Below are 20,314 nucleotides of genomic sequence, written 5' to 3' on the forward strand. Positions count from 1 at the left end.
AACAAAACTGACCAAGAAAATTAGTGCTCAGTATATATAAAAACTCCAGCAAATCCGGGGGAAAAATATAACAGCCTAAGAGAAAAGTGGAGAAAATGTATAAAAGAGCAAATATGAATGTCCAACATGAAAATATGTCAAGTTTACTGGTTAATTACCCAAGTATATGTTAAAACCACAATGAAATACGATTTTTAAACCCATCTGGTTGGCAAATATTTATATCACTTCTAACACCAAATGTTTGCAAGTCTGTGGCCCAACAGAGATCTCCTTTACTGCTTGTGGGTTGGTTCTGCATGGCAAGCTTTTTGCCTGTTTGCCCCTGGGCACAAGGAACCCAGAGTACCTAGAAAACAGCTACAGGCCTATAATTCAGTGGATTCTTGCTATGACTCCTGATGAAAGTTTACAGTTTTGGGGACCAGGATGTCTAACTCTGCAGAGCCAAGAGTTGTGGAGACAGGAGTACAATGTCCCCCAGTGGTTATTGGGAGTGATAGTAAGTAGAGTCAATTCTGTTTTCACACTTTGTTTTTCTAATCATGCATTCATCTTTTGGGGGACATCATGTCCCAATATCTTTGGGGTCTTTTATTCAGCACATACTCAGATTTCTGAAGGATAGTACTTGGTGTTTCAGCTGCATGTCTGGGATGTTCCAGTGCCCTATCAAGATAGCAGCTTCTGGGTGGTATGGTATATCATGAGGTAGATGGAGTCCATCCATGGATTTGTTGCTGCATCTTCTATACTGTAAACCTGGTTCTTTGTTCTGATGCAGTGTTATATGAGACAGTAGCTGGCTGAGATTATGAAGGCAGAGAAAGTGAAACCCATATTAGGAATATGTGTCTGTTATTGTGAGAACAAACCACTAGCTCTTTCAGTGTTGGAAAGAGCCCAGTGTTTCCCCCTTGCCAGCTAGTGTTTGGTTGGTCCCCTTGAGAAATGGTACCATATAACATGCTTGGAGACTCTCTGTTGTTGGCAGGTTGGACATTGATGGTAGCAGTAATAGGTAAGATTTGGTAAGTGGAAGTCCATTGTTGTGCCCACGTGTGCCCTCCATCTTTGTCACAATGGCCACTTCGTTCCTGTACAAATGATGTCCCCATCATGCTGGGACTGGATCCTGGCCAGTGAAACAGGCTGACTGATCTCCACCAGCCAGGTCATTTTTTCAGCTTTGTATTTAGTGCTTGTTTCTTATTGGATGCTCTCCGCCTGGCATTAATAGTAATGTATGGTACAAATACCTTCGTACTGCATACTTGCTCCTATATGTGCATCTACATACCTTTACCTTAGATTTCCTTATTTGCAGTCTTTCAAGATTTTTTTTTTTTTTTTTGGTCTTTTAAAAAAATTTTTTTTGTTTGGTTTTTGTTTGTTTGTTTCTGCATTCTCACTAGCCAGCTAAATCATTTGCTCCTGCCTATGAATTTACATATGTTCTAAACTTGAGCTATTTTTCCTTACACATGAATTAGGTAACTGGTGCACTTCTTAAAGGTCATGAGTTGGGAAGATTTTCCTTTACCATCATGTCATGTTTTATGGCCACTCCTCAGGGAGATCACAGTGTGACTACTATGCCTTGTTGATTTGCATCAGTACACAATAGCCCAACCATCCATAACCAAAAATCCAGTCTTTTTCTCGTTCTTCAGCTGCTTGTATGGAATCCCCATTCAGTCATAGATGTGAACTGAGGGAGTGGTGTTGGTGTAATCCTAGTAGATGCTATAGAGGTCTGGCAATCTATTAATACAGCTTATGCCCTGTGGTCCTGCTCGTGTATAATTCCAGGTGTATAACTTCTATCTTATGATGGATTATTGCTGCACTCTTTTGACCTTATGATTTGGTAGGTCTGACAGTACTTCGATTTTGATGGGCAATTTCAGTCACATGGTTTCTTGGTGTCCCATGGCTGGACTTTCTCAGCAAGCATCACTAGTACCCAGGTCACGTTGTTGAAATACCTTTCCTCATTTAAAGAAATCAGGCTTCTTAGAGAAATGGCTGATTCCAGGTATGATGTAGGAAATAGTTAAGATGAGCCTGGAACATCCTGTCATACCAGATAACAAAGAAGTAAGAGGAGACTATGAAGGATGTTTCAAAGGAACTCAGGAAGCAATTTGAAGAGGCTCTTTCTGGCCAAAGATATGTCAAGTGGAGTTTACATGAGAGGAGTGATTGGAATGGTGAAACATATCGTTTGTTTAAAAAAAATGAGTTTATAATGCTGTTTTAAAAACAAATTGGTCAACCTTGGAGTGGGCAAATTCATCATCTTAAAGACTGCTAAGTAAATAGATATAATAAAATATTTATTTTCCCTTTCTTTTATGAACTGAACCACTGAGTAACAAAAAGTAGTTGAGAAGAAGCTTCTCATTATTAAGACTTTTTCAACTAATAAATGTAAAAGAAGTGATAGAATTAGAAGATCACCATTTTGCAACTCTCAGGGAATTAGCATATCTAAGCATTAAGTATCAATGGTTACTAATATCACAAAATAAGAGGCAACTAGATATTAGGTGCTTTATGATCAAAGAACAAGAAACCAGTCTGTAGAGACTGGAAAAATAGTGTACTCCTTTAAATGCCGACACTGATGCAAGGCTCTGTGAATTAAGAAAAATCATGCAAATATGACACCACCAGAGGAAACTACTAAATCTTTCACTGCAAATGGAGATCTATAATTTGCCTGACAAAGAATCAAAATAATCATCATAAAGAAATTAGATGGAATGCAAGAGAACATAGATAGGAAACTAAATGAATTCAGGAAAACAATACAGGAACAAAATGAGAAGTTTAATAAAGAAATAAAGCCATTAAAAAGACCTAACCAGAAATCCTGGTGAAGAATACAGTGACAGAACTGGAAAATTCAGTAGAGAGCTTCAGTAATAGATTTATTCATGAAGAAGAAAGAATCAGCAAACTCAAAGATCATTTGGAATTAGCCAACTAGAGGAACAAAAAGGAAAAAGAGTGAAGAAAGCCTATGTGAATTATGGGATGCACTCAAGTGAATGACAGTTGTATCATGGAGGTCTCAGAATAAGAGATGGAGAAAAGGCCAGAAAGAATATTTAAAGAAATAATTGCTGAAAACTTCCCAAATCTTGGGAAAGACATGGACATCCATGTACAGGAAACTCAAAAGGGTGCAAGCAGGATCAACCCAAGGAAGATTACTCTGAGACACATTATAATTAAAATGTTAAAATTCAAAGACAAGGAGAGAATTTTGAAAGCAGCAAGAGAAAAATGACTCATTATGTACAAGGGAGGCCCCATTAGGTTATCAGTGGATTTTTCTGCAGACCAATATGCAGTGGGGTGATATATTCAAAGTGCTGAAAGAGAAAAGAACCGTCAACCAAGAATACCATACCAAACAATACTGTCCTTCAGAAATGAAGAAAAAATAAAGGTATTTCCAAACAAACAAAAGCTAAGGGAGTTCACTACTATTAGATTTGTCTTGCAAGAAATGCTAAAGGGAATTCTGTAAATGAAATGAAGGGATGCTAAATAACAACATGAAAACATATGAAATTATAAAACTGACTGATAAAGGTAAATATGTAGTCAAATGCAGAATCTAATACTGTAATGGAGGTATGCAAATTACTTTACCTCTAGTATATAAGTTAAAAAATAATGAGAATATAACTATAAAAGTTTATTAACAGGTATACAATATAAAAACTGTGAGATCAATAAAGTGAGTGCATAAAAGGTCAGGGAAGGAGAAATAAAGTACAGAGTGAATGTGATATAAAGTAAGTTATTATCATAGGAAACTAATATGCAAAATTATATGACAACAAATTAGATAACAGAAGAAATGCATAAATTCCTAGAAACATATAGGCTATCAAGACTGAATCATGAAGAAATAGAAAACCTGAACAAATCTATGGGACTAAGGAGGTTGAGGCAATAATGAAAAATCTTCCAACAGAAAAAGCCCAGGACCATATGGCTTCACTGGTGAATTTTATCAAACATTCAAGAAGACTTAATGCTGATCCTTCTCAAATTCTTCTGAAAAACTGAAGAGGAAGGAATGCTCCAAAACTCATTTTATGAGGACAGCATTACTCTGATACTGAAGCCAGATAAGGATGCTACAAGAAAACTACAGGCTCACTTCCTTGATGAATATAAGTGCAAAAATTCTCAACAAGATATTAGCAAGCCAAAACTCAAAAACACATTAAAAGGCTTATGCCCTATTATCCAGTGGGATTTATCCCTGGGATGCAAAAATGGGTCACCATATATAAAATAATAAATGTGATACATTTATGGGTACATTAATGAAGGTTAAAAATCATATGACTCAAAGATGCAGAAAAATTTCTTGCCAAAATTCAATGCCCTTTCATGGCAAATGCTCTCAACAAATTTAAGAAGATAATAGAGGGAACATACCTCAACATAATAAAGGCTGTATATGACAGACTCACAGCTAGCATCATAATGGTGAAAAAGCTGAAAACTTTTCTGCTCAGATCAGAAACAAGACCAGGGTGCTCACTCTCAAAAGCCCTATTTAACACAGTGTTGGAAGTTTTAGCCAGAATAATTAGGCAAGAAAAAGAAATAAAAGACATCCTATCAGAAAGGAAGAAGTAAAATTTTCTCTGTCTGAAGATAGCATTACCTTATGTGGAAAAAACTCTAAAAACTTCACCAGAAAAACAAAATAAGAAAACTGTTAGAACTTCTCAATGAATTCAGTAAAATGTCAGAATACAAAAACAACATCCTAAATTCAGTTGCATTTCTATCCACTAACTCTGAAATATCTGAAAGAGAAGTGAAGAAAATAATCCCATTCACAATGACATCAAAACCAATAAAATAGTTAGGAATAAATTTACCTGAGGAAGTGGAGTAATCTGTGCACCAAAAACTATAAGATATTTATGAAAGAAATTGATGAAGGCAAAAAGAAATGGAAAGATACTCCATGTTCACAAATTGGAAGAATTGATATTTTAAAAAAAAGAATATTGTTAAGATGTCCGTATTCCCCAGAGCCATCTATAGATTTATTTTTTCCCCTTTTTAAAAAAAATTTAATTTTTAAAATTAACATATAATGCATTATTATCCCAGGGGTACAGGTCTGTGAATCTCCAGGTTTTCACACTTCACAGCACTCACCATAGCACATACCTTCCCCAATGTCCATACCATCTATAGATTTAATGCAATCCCATATCAAACCTAATATCAAAATTCCAGTGGTATTTTTCACAGAAATAGGAAAACAATACAAAACATTTATATGGAACTACAAAAAAATAGCTAAAGCAATTCTAAGAAAGAAGAAGAAAGCTCTAAGCATCACACTTTATGATTTTAAATTATACTACAAAGCTATGGTAACCAAAATGATAGAGTACGGCCATAAAAACAGACACATAGACCAATGGAATATTATAGAGAGCCCAGAAATAAACTCGACATACATAGTTAACTAATAATAATTGAGCCAAGAATACTCAATGGGGAAAAGATAGTCTTTTAGATAGATGTTGAGAAAAGTGGATATTTGCATAAAGACGAATGAAACTGGACCCTTATGCCACTCACAGAAAAGAACTTGAAATGGATTGAGACTTGAGCATGAAACCTAAAATCATAAAACTGTTGGAAGGAAACAGAGAAAAAGCTCCTTGACATTGGTGTTAACAGTGATATTTTGGCTATGACACAAACAACACAAGCAACAAAAACAAAATAAAATTTGTGGGATTACATCAAAATAAGAAGCCTTTGCAGCAACAGAAACAATCAGCAGAATGAAGAGGCAATGGAATAGAGAAAATATTTGCAAACCATATATCAGATACAGTCTTCCGCTCTACCAGCTGAGCTATTGAAAGATGCGCACCATATATCAGATAAAGGGTTCATATCCAAAATATATTAAGGAGCTCCTACAACTCCAAACCAAAAAACAACAACAACAACAACAACAACAACAAAAACAAAACAAAAAAACGCCAAATAATTTGATTGAGAATAAAGACATTTTTCCTAAGAAGGCATACAAATGGCCAACAGGTATATGAAAAAAAACAGTCAACATCATTAATTACCAGGGAAATGCAAATCAAAAGTACAGTTAGGTATTTCCTCATACCTGTTGAAATGACTGTTACCAAAAAGACAAAGAGGTCACGGGTGTTGGCTGGGATGTGGAGGAAAGGGAACCCCAGTGTGCTGTTGATAGGAGTGTGAAGTGGCACAGCCATTATAGAAAATAGTGTGGAGGTTTTTCAAAAATCCTGGATATATATCTAAAGGAAATGAAATCACTATCTTTTTTTTTTTTAATCCCACTTTTTTTTTTAAGATTTTATTTATTTATTTGAGAGAGAGAGACAGTGAGAGAGAGCATGAGCGAGGAGAAGGTCAGAGGGAGAAGCAGACTCCCCATGCAGCTGGGAGCCCGATGCGGGACTCGATCCAGGGACTCCAGGATCATGACCTGAGCCGAAGGCAGTCGTCCAACCAACTGAGCCACCCAGGCGTCCCTGAAATCACTATCTTGGAGAGATGTTTACACCCCCATGTTCATTCCAGCATTATTCATAGTAACCAAGACATGGGAAATAACCTTAGTGTTCTTTTACAGATTAGTTAAGGAAGCTGTGATCTATATACAGTGGCATACTATTTGGCCACAAAAAAAAAATAAGGAAATCCTGTTATTTGTAACAACAGGGATAGACCTTGAGGGCATTATGCTAAGTGAAATAGGTCAGACTGAGAAAGACAAATGCCATATGATCTAACATATTGGGATCTTGAAGATAAAAAAAGCCAAATTTATAGAAAGGAGAGTAGAGTGGTGGTTTCTGGGGGTTGGGGAGGTGGGAGTAATGGGTTGATGTTGGTCAAAGGGTACAAACTTCTGGTTATAAGATGAATAAGTTCTGGGGATCTAATATTCATTATGATTACTATAGTTAATAATATCGTATACTTGAAAGTTGCTAATCTTAAATGTTCTTATTACAGAAAATAAATTGAAATTATGTGAAGTGATGGATGTGTTAACTAAACTTATTGTTGTAATTTGTGTTATATTTATGTATATATATATGTATTTATATATGCCAAATTATGTTGTATACCTTAAAGTTACACAATGTCATAGGTCAATTATATCTCAATAAAACTGGGAAAAGGGACGCCTGGGTGGCTCAGTTGGTTGGACGACTGCCTTCGGCTCAGGTCATGATCCTGGAGTCCCGGGATCGAGTCCCGCATCGGACTCCCAGCTCCATGGGGAGTCTGCTTCTCTCTCTGACCTTCTCCTCGTTCATGCTCTCTCTCACTGTCTCTCTCTCAAGTAAATAAATAAAATCTTTAAAAAAATAAATAAATAAAACTGGGAAAAAATTTTAAAATTTACATAAAAAAGAACATAGTTTCACCTATAGTTTTGCCAAAGGGTGAAATCTGACTCCGTTCAAGGTTCTGGATCCAGCAGATTTGCAGGAAATACCGAGGATAGAGGAACAAGTTGAATTGTGCCATGAGCGTGCCATTGGCAAAATCTACATTGTGGGAAGCTCTGCAGGTCAGTGGGTCTTGTTTTCTTCAGCGGATGAATCAGAAAAGAGAATGGAGAGGGAACCTGTTGATGAAAAGAGCTTAAGGCTAAATCAAATTTTTTAAAAATGAGCACAACCACAGAATAGTATCAAGACGGACACCTTGAATGATAAACATATGAAGAAACAGAAGAAAGTATTACTGTAAAGGTCAGAGAGTAGTTCCTTTTAGGGGAGGAAGGGAGTTGTGTTTGGGGTATGATACAAGGATGGAATTCTGAAGGAGATGGAAAACTTGCAGTTCTTGATCTGGCTGGTAGTTATAAGGATGTTTGCCTAATAATAATGCTTTGAGGTATGCATCTGTTCTGTGTGGCTTTTCTGTACCTGTGTTTTACTTTATAATAAACAGTTAAAAATATAAAATATTAATTAATTTAAGTTTTTTAGAGGGAGAGTATGTTCAAGCTGGTGAGGGGACAGAGGGAGAGGGAGAGAGAGAATCCCAAGCCGGCTCCACACCCTGCTTGATCTCATGATCCTGAGATCTCATGACCATGAGATCATTACCTGAGCCAAAATCAAGAGTCGGACAGTCAACCAACTGAGCCTCCCAGGTGTCCCCCAAAATATGAAATATCTTAAAAATAATAATGCATACTGTATCATATATGTATGTATATATATGATATTTATGTTTTTTACTAGATTATTGTAAGTTCTGAGAAATTCTGTCATAAACTTGGTTTTTTGTTGTTGTTGTTTAAGCACACACACACACACACACACACACATATACACACACACTCTCAAAATCAAATAATAGAATGCTTAGGTTATACTGGAAACCACTAGATGAAACATCTGATTGCTTCAAGGAGTTTTATTCCTATAACAACACTTATTCCAAGTTAAGTACCTCTCCAGATATTTTGACATTGATTACACACCAGGTCCCCAAGGCATTATTTCAGCCACACATGACCCCCTCCCAGAAGCCTATGCCCAGCTAGAATGGGGTCATCCTCCGTCTAACAGGGGGGTCTTGATCTCTATTAAACATCAAAAGGGGATTAAATAGCTTGCAGCAAATATTTTGTTTGGTCTGGCCAAGATCCATATTAAGTGTCATTAACTCTATATAGCATGAGGATATAGTGAAGATAAAAAGTCTAGGGCCATCAGGGTAAGACTGTAGACAATGGTCAGGTTAGGCTGGCTGCTAAAATGGCCCATCATGAACCTTGTGCATAGAATGCTGAAAGTTTTAAGTACCCTTTGGTACCATCAATGTTAGCCATTGTGCAGGAAAGAAGTATTTTATTTTATTATTTTATTTTATTTTTTTTAAGATTTTATTTATTTGTCAGAGAGAGATAACATGCACAAGCAGGGAGAGTGACAGGCAGAGGGAGAAGCATGCTTCCTGCTGAGCAAGGAGCCTGATGCAGGACTTGATCCCAGAACCCTGGTATCATGACCTGAGCTGAAGGCAGCCACCTAACTGACTGAGCCACCCAGGCATCCCCAGGAGTATTTTATTGAGTGAACCTCACAGAATTCTGAGCTTCAGGGGCTGGAGTGCTTTCAGCTTATCACACTGCACAACTCCTGGGTGTGTTTGTGGCCTTTTATGCTTAGTAATGCTGCCCACCACACTTTTTACTTATATCCTTCTCCAGGTATTTGCTGTCATCATTCTTATAGCGATTCATTTTACATGTCAACTTGACATGACTGAGGGGTGCCCAGATAGCCATTTCCGGTTGTGTCTGTGAGGACGTTTTGGGAAGAGATCAGCATTTGAATTGGTAGATTGAGGAAAGAAGATCACACTTACCAATGTGGGGGCGGGAATCCTCCAGTCTGTCAGGGGTCCAGATGGAATAAAATGCCAGAAGAAGGGTGAATTTACTCTTTCTTTGAGCTGGGACATCCATCTTCTCCTGGCCTGGTACATCAGTGCTGTTGGACGAGGACTTACGTCACTGGCTCTCCTCATTCTCAGGCCCTTGTGTTTGGCCCGGGCTCATAGTACCAGCTTTCCTGGGTCTCTGGCTTACAGACTGTACATCATGGACTTCTCAGCCTTTACAACAACAGCAACTTATCCTATTGGTCTGGATTCTCTGGAAAACCTTAACTGATACAATTCCCTGATCCTAGAAATGCAACCCAGTAAAATTAATAGCGAATTCTTGTTCCAGAGATCTGAGGATAACCCATTTTTATAAATACTCAGTAAATATTTATCTATATTCACTAGCAGCAAACAACTCACTTGTAAATGGGAAGAATGGTATCTTGCAGTTCTAATTCAAACAATTCATATGGTTATGTTTTTCTTTGAATTTTTTTGAAAAAGTATATATATTTCATTTTTAAAGTAATATGAATCTATTACAGAAACACTTGAAAAATGAAAAAAATCCTGTATTCTCAGCACTATAAAACAGTCATGGTTATAATTTTGTATATTTTCTTCTCATCTATTTCAGTATAGGTATTTTTTTCATAGTTATAATAAGAGCATGCACATACTTGTGTTTTTTTCTTTTAAATTTAGCTTTAGTTAATTATGATATAATCATATACATATTTCCATGTTGCTTTGTTATCACAACAGTAATTTTTTTTACTACATGGATTTTGTCAGATGGCTCTTATTTTTAACTGTTAATCTATTTTTGGTCAATTTATTTCCCCTCACATTTAAGCAAATAAATTTTTGTATAATGTATAGCGTTATGCACATGGCATCTTGGTTAATACTGTTCTGAATTTTAGACTATTAACAAGTGTCAAGAATTTCAGTAAACTTCCATCTAATCTTTCTTTCAGTTCTGTCATCGAGTCTAACAAATCCAGTGATTGTGGAAGTAGGAGGCATATATTAATTTGCCAACTGTTGTTCTTCCCAAGCTCTTAATTATATATGACTTACTAAAGCTGTATAAAACTCGAGCAAGGCAGTAATCTTGCTTACATCTAGAAGTCGGTCATAGAGTAGCAGTTGTGGACAGTTTAGGAACTCATAGTAGGAAGTTGAGGGTTCTTTATTTGGATCCCAGGGAGATGTAATGCTACTTTTCCTAAGCGTGTAAGTATGGGCATTCTTGGGAGCTAGGTCTTGGTTTTCACTGTATGTTCAGAAGAATCCAATAACTACTGATATGAGCACAATGTTTGTTCGTTGAATGGAATGCTATTTTTGTGAGTTCCTTCGTGTGTTTGTTATTGTCATCTCTTTCTCTGCCTTCCCCCTTCTCTGTTTCCTCAGTCATTATATTTAGTAATAGAACTCACCCTTTGATGAGCAGTGATTTATCACGTGCAAGTTTATATGGACAGACATCTTTGAAGAAACTCAACATATTATGCAAAATTGTTAATTGAGAACTGCATCAATCTGTGTTGATTTGGGGAAGTTTTCCCATGTAAGTCAGTAAGTTAGTGTTATTTTCTGTGTCAGAATTTTTTTTTTTTTTTTTTAAGCATGACTGGGGCGGGTGCCTGGGTGGCTCAGTCATTGAGCGTCTGCCTTCGGCTTGGGTCACGGTCCCTGGATCCTGGGATCGAGCCCCGTGTCAGCCTCCCCACTCAGTGGGAAGCCTGCTTCTCTCTCTCCCACTCCCCCTGCTTGTGTTCCCTCTCTTTGTAGGATAAATAAATAAATATCTTTAAAAAAATGACCACGATGCTGATCATTAAATAAATTTATGCTATCAATAGCAGTTATTATGTTTTAGCAAGTTCATAATGAATTAAGTGTTGAAATCATTTATCAAATGCAATTATCTTTTTACTATGTTATTTGAAAAGGTATACTTTACTAACTTCATTAAAACTTGAGGCTTTCTAAGTTTTTGCACAATTAAGCAAAGAGACATTCTATGCAAATAGCCTCAAATAAAATTATTTTTAGATGTTAAAAATTCTTCTAAATTAGTTAATTGTTTTTTTTTTCTTCTTTATTTCGAACATGTTTATATTAAATTTCAGTATAGTTGACACACAATGTTACATTAGTCTTAGGTGTACAACTTAGTGGTTCAACAAGTTTATGCATTATGCTATGTTCACCGTAAGTGTAGCTACCATCTGTTCAGATACAATGCTATTACAGTATCACTGACTATATTCCTTATGCTGTGCCATTTACTCCTGTGACTTATTCATTCCATATCTGGAAGCCTGTATCTCTTACTCCCTTTCACCTATTTTGCCCATTCCCCAACCTCTCCTCCCTCACCCACCACCCTGGGCAACCATCAGTTTTCTGTATTTGTAGATCTGATTCTGCTTTTTGTTCCTTGTTCATTTCTTGTTACTAGTTTTTTTTTTTTTTAATTTCACTTATGAGTGAAATCATATTGTGTTAGTATTTCTGAGTCTGATTTATTTCCCTTAGTATAATACCCTCCAGATACATTCATTTTGTCTCAAATGGCATGATCTCATCCTTTTTTGTGGTTGCATGATATTCCAGTGTATGTGTGCATGTGCATTTGTGTGTCTGTGTGTGTATATAAGACATTTCCTTATCCATCATCTACTGATGGACACTTAGGTTGCCACCATGAAACTGTCTTTCTTTAAAGGATAAAATCTTAGTTATTTTTGATTACCAAAGACATGAATAACATATCTGCTTCTAATATGCAGTAGTTCTCCATTTTTGACAATGGACTAAACAGTGTCTTGTGTTTTTCTTAGGAATGGGCTGTTTCTGGGGAGCTGAGAGGAAATTCTGGACCATGAAAGGAATATATTCAACTCAAGTTGGTTACGCAGGAGGCTACACCACCAATCCTACTTATAAAGAAGTCTGTTCAGGTAGGAAGAATTTGCTCCAACTTCTGTTATAATGAGCAAGAAAGGGTTTGTCTCTGCTGGCAGGTGACAGAATATTTAAAATGCAAGTATAATTTTTTGTGTTTCCTCAGTCTTTTCTTTCCCATTTCTATAAATATACTTGTTGATCTCTCACTTTATATTTTTGTTTTATTTTCTAAGGTTTATTTATTTTAGAGAAAGAGTGTGCATGTACAAGCGGCGGGGGGGGGGGCAAAGGGAGAGGGAGAGAATCTCAAGCAGATTGCCTGCTGAGACACAGACCCTGATGTGGGTCTTGATTTCAGGTCTGAGCCAAAACCAAGAGTCAGACACTCAACCCACTGAGCCACCCAGGTGCCCCTCTCACTTTATATTTTTAGAAGATAATAGATTTCCTATGGAATGTACCATTCAGCTTTTGTTGCAAAATAATCACTTGCAAAACTTAATTCTAAAGCAATCACCTATTAGCTTATGATTATGTAGGTCAGCAATTTGGGTGGCTCTCATTTTGGTGGTTCTTTTGCTGGTCTCATCTGGGCTCACACATGTGACTCCAGTCAACTAGTAGGCTGCTTGGGGACTAGTTGGTCTAGGATGGCTTCACTCACAGGTCTGCATTTGGTGCCGGCTATCGTTCTTTGCTGGCTGGGGTAGGGGGAATGATGGACCGTGTCTTCAAAACACTGGCCTGGGCAAATTCACGTGGTGATGGGTGCAGAGATCCCAAGAGCAGCAAGAGAGGATAAGCCCCATTCTGCTAGCACTTTGCAAGTTTCTGTTTATATCACATTTGATAGGGTCCCACTGGCCAAAGCAAGTCACATCGTCTAGCCCAGAGTCAATGCGGAGGGATCCCCCAAAGGCAGGCATACAGAGGTGTGTGAAGACTGCAGTAGTCTACCATATGGGAAAAACATCACACACTCTAATTGTTTTTCTCTAGGGAAGACATTCAAATTTGATTTATAATGAAGGGATTGGCAAACTGGTTTGCAGGCTAAATTCTGCCCACTGCCAGGTTATGTAAATAAAGTTTTATAGAAACCCAGCCACACCCATTTGTTTATATATTATCTGTGAAGGTTTCCATGGCACAATGGCACAGTTGAGTGGGTATAACAGAGATGGTATGCCCTGCAAAACCTAAAACATTTATGAGTTAGCCCTTTACAGAAAAATATTTGGCTACCAGGAGAGGCAGATGCCCGCATGGCAAATTCTAGCTCAGATACCAGACAACTGTTCCGAATCTGGTTTTTGTTCTAGCCTTCAAGGATTTCCTTTATTTCTCTGCCAGCTCACATAGCACTTAAAACACAGTTTTTTTCTCTTTAAAATTTCTTTTTCATTTTTCAAATAAGAATGGTATATATTGAAGGTGTATGACATGATGTTTTGATATATAGAGTGAAATGATTACTAATAGTCAAGCTAATTAAATTACCCATCTCCTCACATACTTTTATTTTTGTGGAAAGAGCGCCTGTGATCTACTCTCTTAGCAGATTTCAAGTGAAACAATACAGTATCATTAACTACCATCACCGTGCTGTACATTAGCTCTCTAGAACTAATTCATCCTCCAAAACAGATACTCTGTACCCTTTGACCAACATTTCCCTGCTTTGTTCTACTCCTGCCCTTGGTAACCACCATTCTACTCTCTGCTTCTAGGAGTATGATTTTTTTTTCAGATTCTACATATAAGTAAGGACATGCAATATACATAGTATACATTTTTTCTGTGTTTGGATTAATTTCATGTAGAATAATTTTTTCCAGCTTCACCCACATTGTTGCAAGTGGCAGAATTGTCTTCATGTGTAGGACTGAATAATATTATATTATATATACATATCACAATAGCTTTATCCATTCTTCTGCCAGTGGACACTTTGTTTGCTTCCAGGCCATCGCTATTGTGGATAATGCTGAGGTGGACCCCAGCATTATGGGATCGTAGTTTTGTCTTTGAGTGACTGATTCCATTTCATTAGGATGTATACCCAGAAGAGAGATTGCCAGATCATAGGATAGTTTTATTTTTAATGGAGGAACACCCAGACTGTAAAACACATTTAAAAAAATATTTCATTCAGGGACGCCTGGGTGGCTCAGTGGGTTGGGCAGCTGCCTTCAGCTCAGGTCATGATCCCAGCGTCCTGAGATCGAGTCCCACATCGGGCTCCTTGCTCAGCAGGGAGCCTGCTTCTCCCTCTGCCTCTTCCTGCCATTCTGTCTGCCTGTGCTCGCTCTCTCTCCTCCTCTCTCTCTGATAAATAAATAAAATCTTTAAAAAAAAATTTCATTCACTATCTTGAATTCTTTCTTTTTTTTTCCGATTTATTTATTTTAGAGAGAGAGCATGCCAAGGAGCATGAGTAAGGAGGGGCAGAGGGAGAGGGAAAGAGAATCTCGAGCAGACTCCCTGCTGAGCATGGAGTCCAGTGCAGAGCTTGATCTCACGGCCCTGAGATCATGACCTGAGCCAAAATCAAGAGTTGGATGTTTAACTGACTGAGCTACCCAGGCACCCCTCTTAGGAGTTCTTCACAGGGAGGGTTTATTATCTAGATACATAGTCCACCACGGTGACAAAAATGGGATTTTAAAAATACACAAATCGTTTTATTTTTAAAAATAGTTTTATTTTTAAAAATGAAAGGTTGAATTGGTGTTATTTGTGGAAGGCCCTCTCAGCTCCCTGAGGGTACAGTGAATGCAGCTGGGGGAGGAGTTGGGAGTATGGGCATTTGTACAATAAGGAGCATGTTGGTTTGTTTGCTACAATATGAATTCTGATTGTGAAATGAAATTTGAGCTGTGCAATATTGAAAGTATCACAAAAACATATATACTCTTGTTTTCCTTGCCTTACAGAAGAACTGAAATATACTCATTGGTGTTGAGAATGTGGAATATAGAACAAATACTTTAATGGTTAATCTGAGGTTTTTCTTTGCATCTGTTTCGGCATTAAACAAATACTTATGCAGAGTTATAAATAGATGCACATGAACCCTGGAGATTGCCCAGGTGTATCCTCTTAAGTCTCAGGAATGGAAATGAATAGATTCCTTCCCATAATTGCAGACATGACTTAATAGCCTAAGAGAAAAGGTTGCTAAGAAAACCTCCAAATATCTACTGCTTGTACTATTATTCTCCACCAGCAAAATGTTAATAATCAATTAGAATACTTGGTTGCTTGTTTGTTAAGACTTTTTCCGATTCAACTCTTTATGTTAATAAGAACAGTATGCTAATTGTCCTTTGTTGAACTCCTACTACGTGCCAGACACTGTAAGAAGCACTTTTTGCCTCTTTGCTTTTTTTCCATCTAATCTTCCAAAGAAGTCTATGAAATGTCTCAGTTTCTGTCTTTTACAGAGGGACTGTTGAGGCTTAGAGAGGAAGAGGAAGTTCCCCAAGGTCACATATAGCAGGAATTCCAATCTCATCAGCTCTCAGCATCAAGTTATTCCATTGATCATGACGTCTGTCACCCAACTGTCATATCCCAGTGATCTGTCCAGTCATACTTCCTTCCACCGAGTCCCACACTCTCTTTCATGTCCATCCCTCCACTATACTCTTAAAAAATTGGTGTGCTTTTTAATGATTACAAGTAAAGAAAATAACAAGCATTTTTTTCTTTTTTTGGTCTTTCTGATGTTTCGAAGGGCAAAGGACAAAACTCTTTTAAGATACAGTTCATGCAAACAGCCAGTTTCTTAGAGTCTTGTACAGAAAGCATGGAGGTTGGTAAAGAACACTACCTGCTAAGTTAGTGGTGGCATTGGGAAGCACGGTTGTCATGGAAACTTATTCCTGATTGGGAAATGATGGTTATGGGGTCTTACCCAGACACAGAAGGAGAGATGATTTCTTTCCCCAGGCTTTTGTTGTTGTTGTTGTTCTGATCATGAAAGAAAAAACCAAAAAGACAGAGAGAAACTGTGATAGAAAGGACCCTCTGGCACAGAAGTGGTAGAGCCTTCAGATCCCTGGGAATAGCAGGGAAGGAGAACAAACAAGGTCCCCAGCTAAAGTAATTAGGGTAACCAGCTAATTAAAGATTTTTGACCAAGGAGAGGATGGGGAAACAGAAAGCAGTTTATACTGGGAGGGCCCTGCTGAAGCCTCGGGTGCTCAAAGCTGTATTGAATAAGTCAGCCCTGGAGAGGTCTGACTTGCAAGGAAGAAAAACCAAGGCTCCACTAAACTGCGTAATAATTGCTAAAGTCTCATAGAGAAATACTAGTCTGTGCTCCAGTATTTAGATTAATTTCCAAATTGCTCTTGTGTTTGTAATTAAGTTTGCAAAGCTTTGGTCACAACAGTCTTTTGTAAAGGTATTCATTTTTCATTCATTCATTCAGGAAACAAAGCCTAGGACCTGGACTGTCTGCCAAATTCCTTCTCGTACAGCAAATACACTTGGACCTAAGGTACCATTTGGTTCCGTGAGGCAGGTGCCAGAATTCCAGGGATAGCACTCGGAGTGGGGGCAGTTTGCAAAATCCAAGGGGCTAGCGCTAACCGCACACCAACCTATCACACGATGACTAATGGCAGAGCCGTCACAGCATTGTCTTATCCCACAGACTGGTGATCTCATGGATCTCCATGGCAGCCCTAGGACCAGAAACATTGGCAGTGGTTTGTCGTGCCTGCATGCTAGTGGGTATGCTCCATCTCGGGGGTGGGGGTGAGCAAGTGAGCGAGGGTGTATGTGAGTGTAAATGCAGGTGTGTATCCAGGTAGGACGCATATTAATGTCTGGATGATATTTCTTTGTTGCTATTGATGTTGCTGTGATTCGGAGATCCAAGCTGGGGGTGCAGTTAGGCACACAGAAAAGTGTATGGCTTCTAGTAAGAAGTCGGGAGAAGAGGTGATCCCATGATGGTGACACATGGACAGAGTTGAGTCTGACATGTAAGTAGAATGTTCATGAATGGCTCCACTAATAGGTGGGTTACATGCCAGGTGATCTGTGTGGTGCTTGAGCCTGACATTTGGAGAAGACATAAGGGGCCAACAGTTCCTCGAGACTATAAAGTGGCTCTTTGGGAATGATGTATAAAACAAGCCTGCAGGGCCTCAGAGTGGAGACAGGCAGTTGCTTAGAAGAGCGTGGCTTCCGGGTCTGTAGGATCTCAGAGTAACCCAATGGAATGCCCTGCCCTATGCAAAAAGGAAAGAAAAAAGAGGGTCCTCGATAGGGGGGCTGGTCAGCCAGGCCAGCCTGGGAAAGGGGAAGTCCTGCTTGCGCCCTCTGGATTTCTTTGTATGGTTTGACTTCTGGACAGATTCCCAGAGCCTGACACCCTGATGCTTTTAAGTTTTATCAGTAACTCCTCTTATTCTGATCCACACTCTGGAGAAACTTCTCATTTTTTTATCCTCCTGGGGAGATTATTTACAGAAAGAAAAGGCAATGAGACCAGGTTGGTCAGCCAGACAGTTCTAATTCTCATTTTAAATTCAATTAAATGCCATTTAGAGATGTATGTTTCAGTTTGTTGTGAGTTTAGTCCACACAGGTCATACTGTCCATATTGGATTAGCGTTGGGTCAAATTAAATGATAAAAATGGAATTTTGGCTCCCAGAGCTTAGAGAAACCAGACCACAATGATTTGCCAAAGGCTGGGATTGCCTCTGTGCATTTCCCTGGAGACTCCCACCCTCACACTGCCCATGATTTCATCTAAAACTGACCTTTCTCCTGTAGCAGGCACTTAAACTTCTCTTCCTTGGATTCATCAATTAACACCGAGAGCCACAGGCTGAGAAACTTGCAGCTCTTAGATGTTCCAAGCCTGAATGAGAGTCCTCTGCGAGTTGCCCACTGCCTGGTCCTGCACTGGGAACCCAGTCACAGCATGGATGTGCGGTGGCATGGCTCATCACTACTGTTTGGCCACTGTTTCTTGTGGTGTTTCAGATCTGACTCTGATCATAGCTGAGAAGGAATCTAAGTCTTAGTGACCACCATTCTAATCCTAAAATGATTTCCAAGGATTTATGCATTGATTTGGAGTTCCTTTGTTTTTTTAAAAAGATTTAATTACTCTATTTATTTGTTAGAGGGAGAGAGAAAGAGCACAAGCGGGGCTGCTGCAGGCAGAGGGAGAAGCAGGCTCCCCACTGAGCAGGGAGCCCAAGGCGGGTCTCGATCCCAGAACCCTGGGTTCATGACCTGAGCTGAAAGCAGACGCCACCCAGGCGCCCCTCAGGTGTTCCTTAAAATTTCAGTGTATGCCTAGCATACACCTGGGATGGTGTAACCTCCAGGAGCCTAGACTTACTGTACCCGTTCTTGAATGAATTAAATAGTACCCGTTTTCCAGAATTCTTTCTCCATAGTCAAATGGAAGCTTGATCTTTCACGTTTGTTTTAAAGTGTTGAGCTGACCCTGGATTTCTCTTTACACACACATGCATGTGTACCCGCACACACAACACACACCAACTCCTCCAAACATTTGTTATGCAAACCAACTGATTAACTGGCACGATTTTGCTTTACTACATTGATTTTAGAAGTAATTGAGCTATTCAGAGTTCTGAATACCCTGATAGAGAATTATTCTTACATTTTATAATAACGACTACACAGATGAAAATATGAAAAGACTTTCTGCAATGGGTAAGCATTCTGGGTTAATTTCAGTGCATTCGCCTAATACACAAATAACCCCATTTCTGGCGAGAAAACCCAGGATGTTCATTCACTGGGTAATATCTTTTCGTATTTTGCTTACAGATGTTCAGAACAATTCCGTGTTTATTAGTCTATTCAAAAGCTTTTAGAGATCTGCACAGCCAAGGGGCACCAAACCAGAAGCATGAAAGGGACTGCATAAGTTTTTCTCAGAAGTGAGATTTACACCATCACCACAGAGAATCTGAAGCCCGGATACTTTGTTTCACTGAAACACTCTGGGGGGGTTTCAGGCAACCTATCCAATGGCATTCTGAGCAGGAGCCTGGTCTGGGAGGCACAGAGTGTGCAAGTTCTCATGTCACCTTCCAACAGTGTTGAAGTTCAAGCCGTTTTGCTTGCTGCACTCCATTTCCTCTCCTGTAAAATGGAGACAGTGCTATTTTATGAAGCCAGTAGAGTCGTGGTGAGGTTCTTACTTGAAAATAAAAGTATTTCAAATTGGAGGTGTTGTGGAACATCAAGGGCATATACTTGCTATCACTCTAGCTCTTGGGCATGTTAAAGATGAAAGAAAGGGCCGTGAAGCATCGGTAGGCAGGGGCACGGGGTCAGCTCACAGAATATGCATGTGTTGCAGCAAGCAGAAGCCAGTTTTCTCCTGTTCCTCTTCTTTGTTCATAGTCAGACCCACTCCCTCCCCAAAGGCACATCTTTATTTCCTTGATGCTGAAGAGCTCTCATAAAGCATTGAATCATTTCCCCACTAATATAAAGCAGCTCAGTATACTTTTTTAGTTTGACTTAATTTCTGAAGTGTTTGGGTGGATGTACGTACGTGTCCATGTATCTTACATAAGATTGATGATCCCATTTTTCTTCGAAGTAGTAATGAGTTCTGTTATTAGCAGATTTTACCAAGCAATGTAAAACTCTTTCTAAATTCCTTGCAGACTACATTAAATCTCTTTTTAGTGCGTAGTAAGTCTTCTTGTACTCATTTCAATGTCAGTCAAGGTAAATTAATAAGTTATTGGCATATCCCTGAAAAGGCATGAATTCCGGTGTTCAGTTCTTGCTATAAGCAATTTGATCACTTTTTGTTCCTCAGATGTGAGACATAAAATTGACCTTGAACTTGTAGCACGCAGGACAGAAATGTTTCTCTCTCTCTCAGACTGCTGGCAGAAAGC

At 38.7% G+C, this 20,314-nt stretch overlaps 1 protein-coding gene across 11 annotated transcripts in view; it reads left to right on the plus strand.

The window, feature by feature from the left end:
- The window catches only part of MSRA (methionine sulfoxide reductase A), a 432,124-nt gene that overhangs the window by 204,962 nt on the left and 206,848 nt on the right, over positions 1-20,314 (plus strand). For 8 of the 11 annotated variants that reach the window (XM_059177058.1, XM_059177067.1, XM_059177086.1 and 5 more), the window contains one exon: positions 12,327-12,446. The exons of 2 other annotated variants lie outside the window; for them this stretch is intronic. In XM_059177058.1, the coding sequence (XP_059033041.1) occupies positions 12,327-12,446 (120 nt within the window). Of the gene's footprint in view, positions 1-10,922; positions 11,048-12,326; positions 12,447-20,314 lie in introns of those variants that run through there. One more of the 11 variants, XM_059177144.1, reaches the window with a different exon arrangement.

This window comes from Mustela lutreola, chromosome 1 (assembly GCF_030435805.1).
Source record: "Mustela lutreola isolate mMusLut2 chromosome 1, mMusLut2.pri, whole genome shotgun sequence".
In the NCBI taxonomy this organism is placed as follows: Eukaryota; Metazoa; Chordata; class Mammalia; order Carnivora; family Mustelidae; genus Mustela; species Mustela lutreola.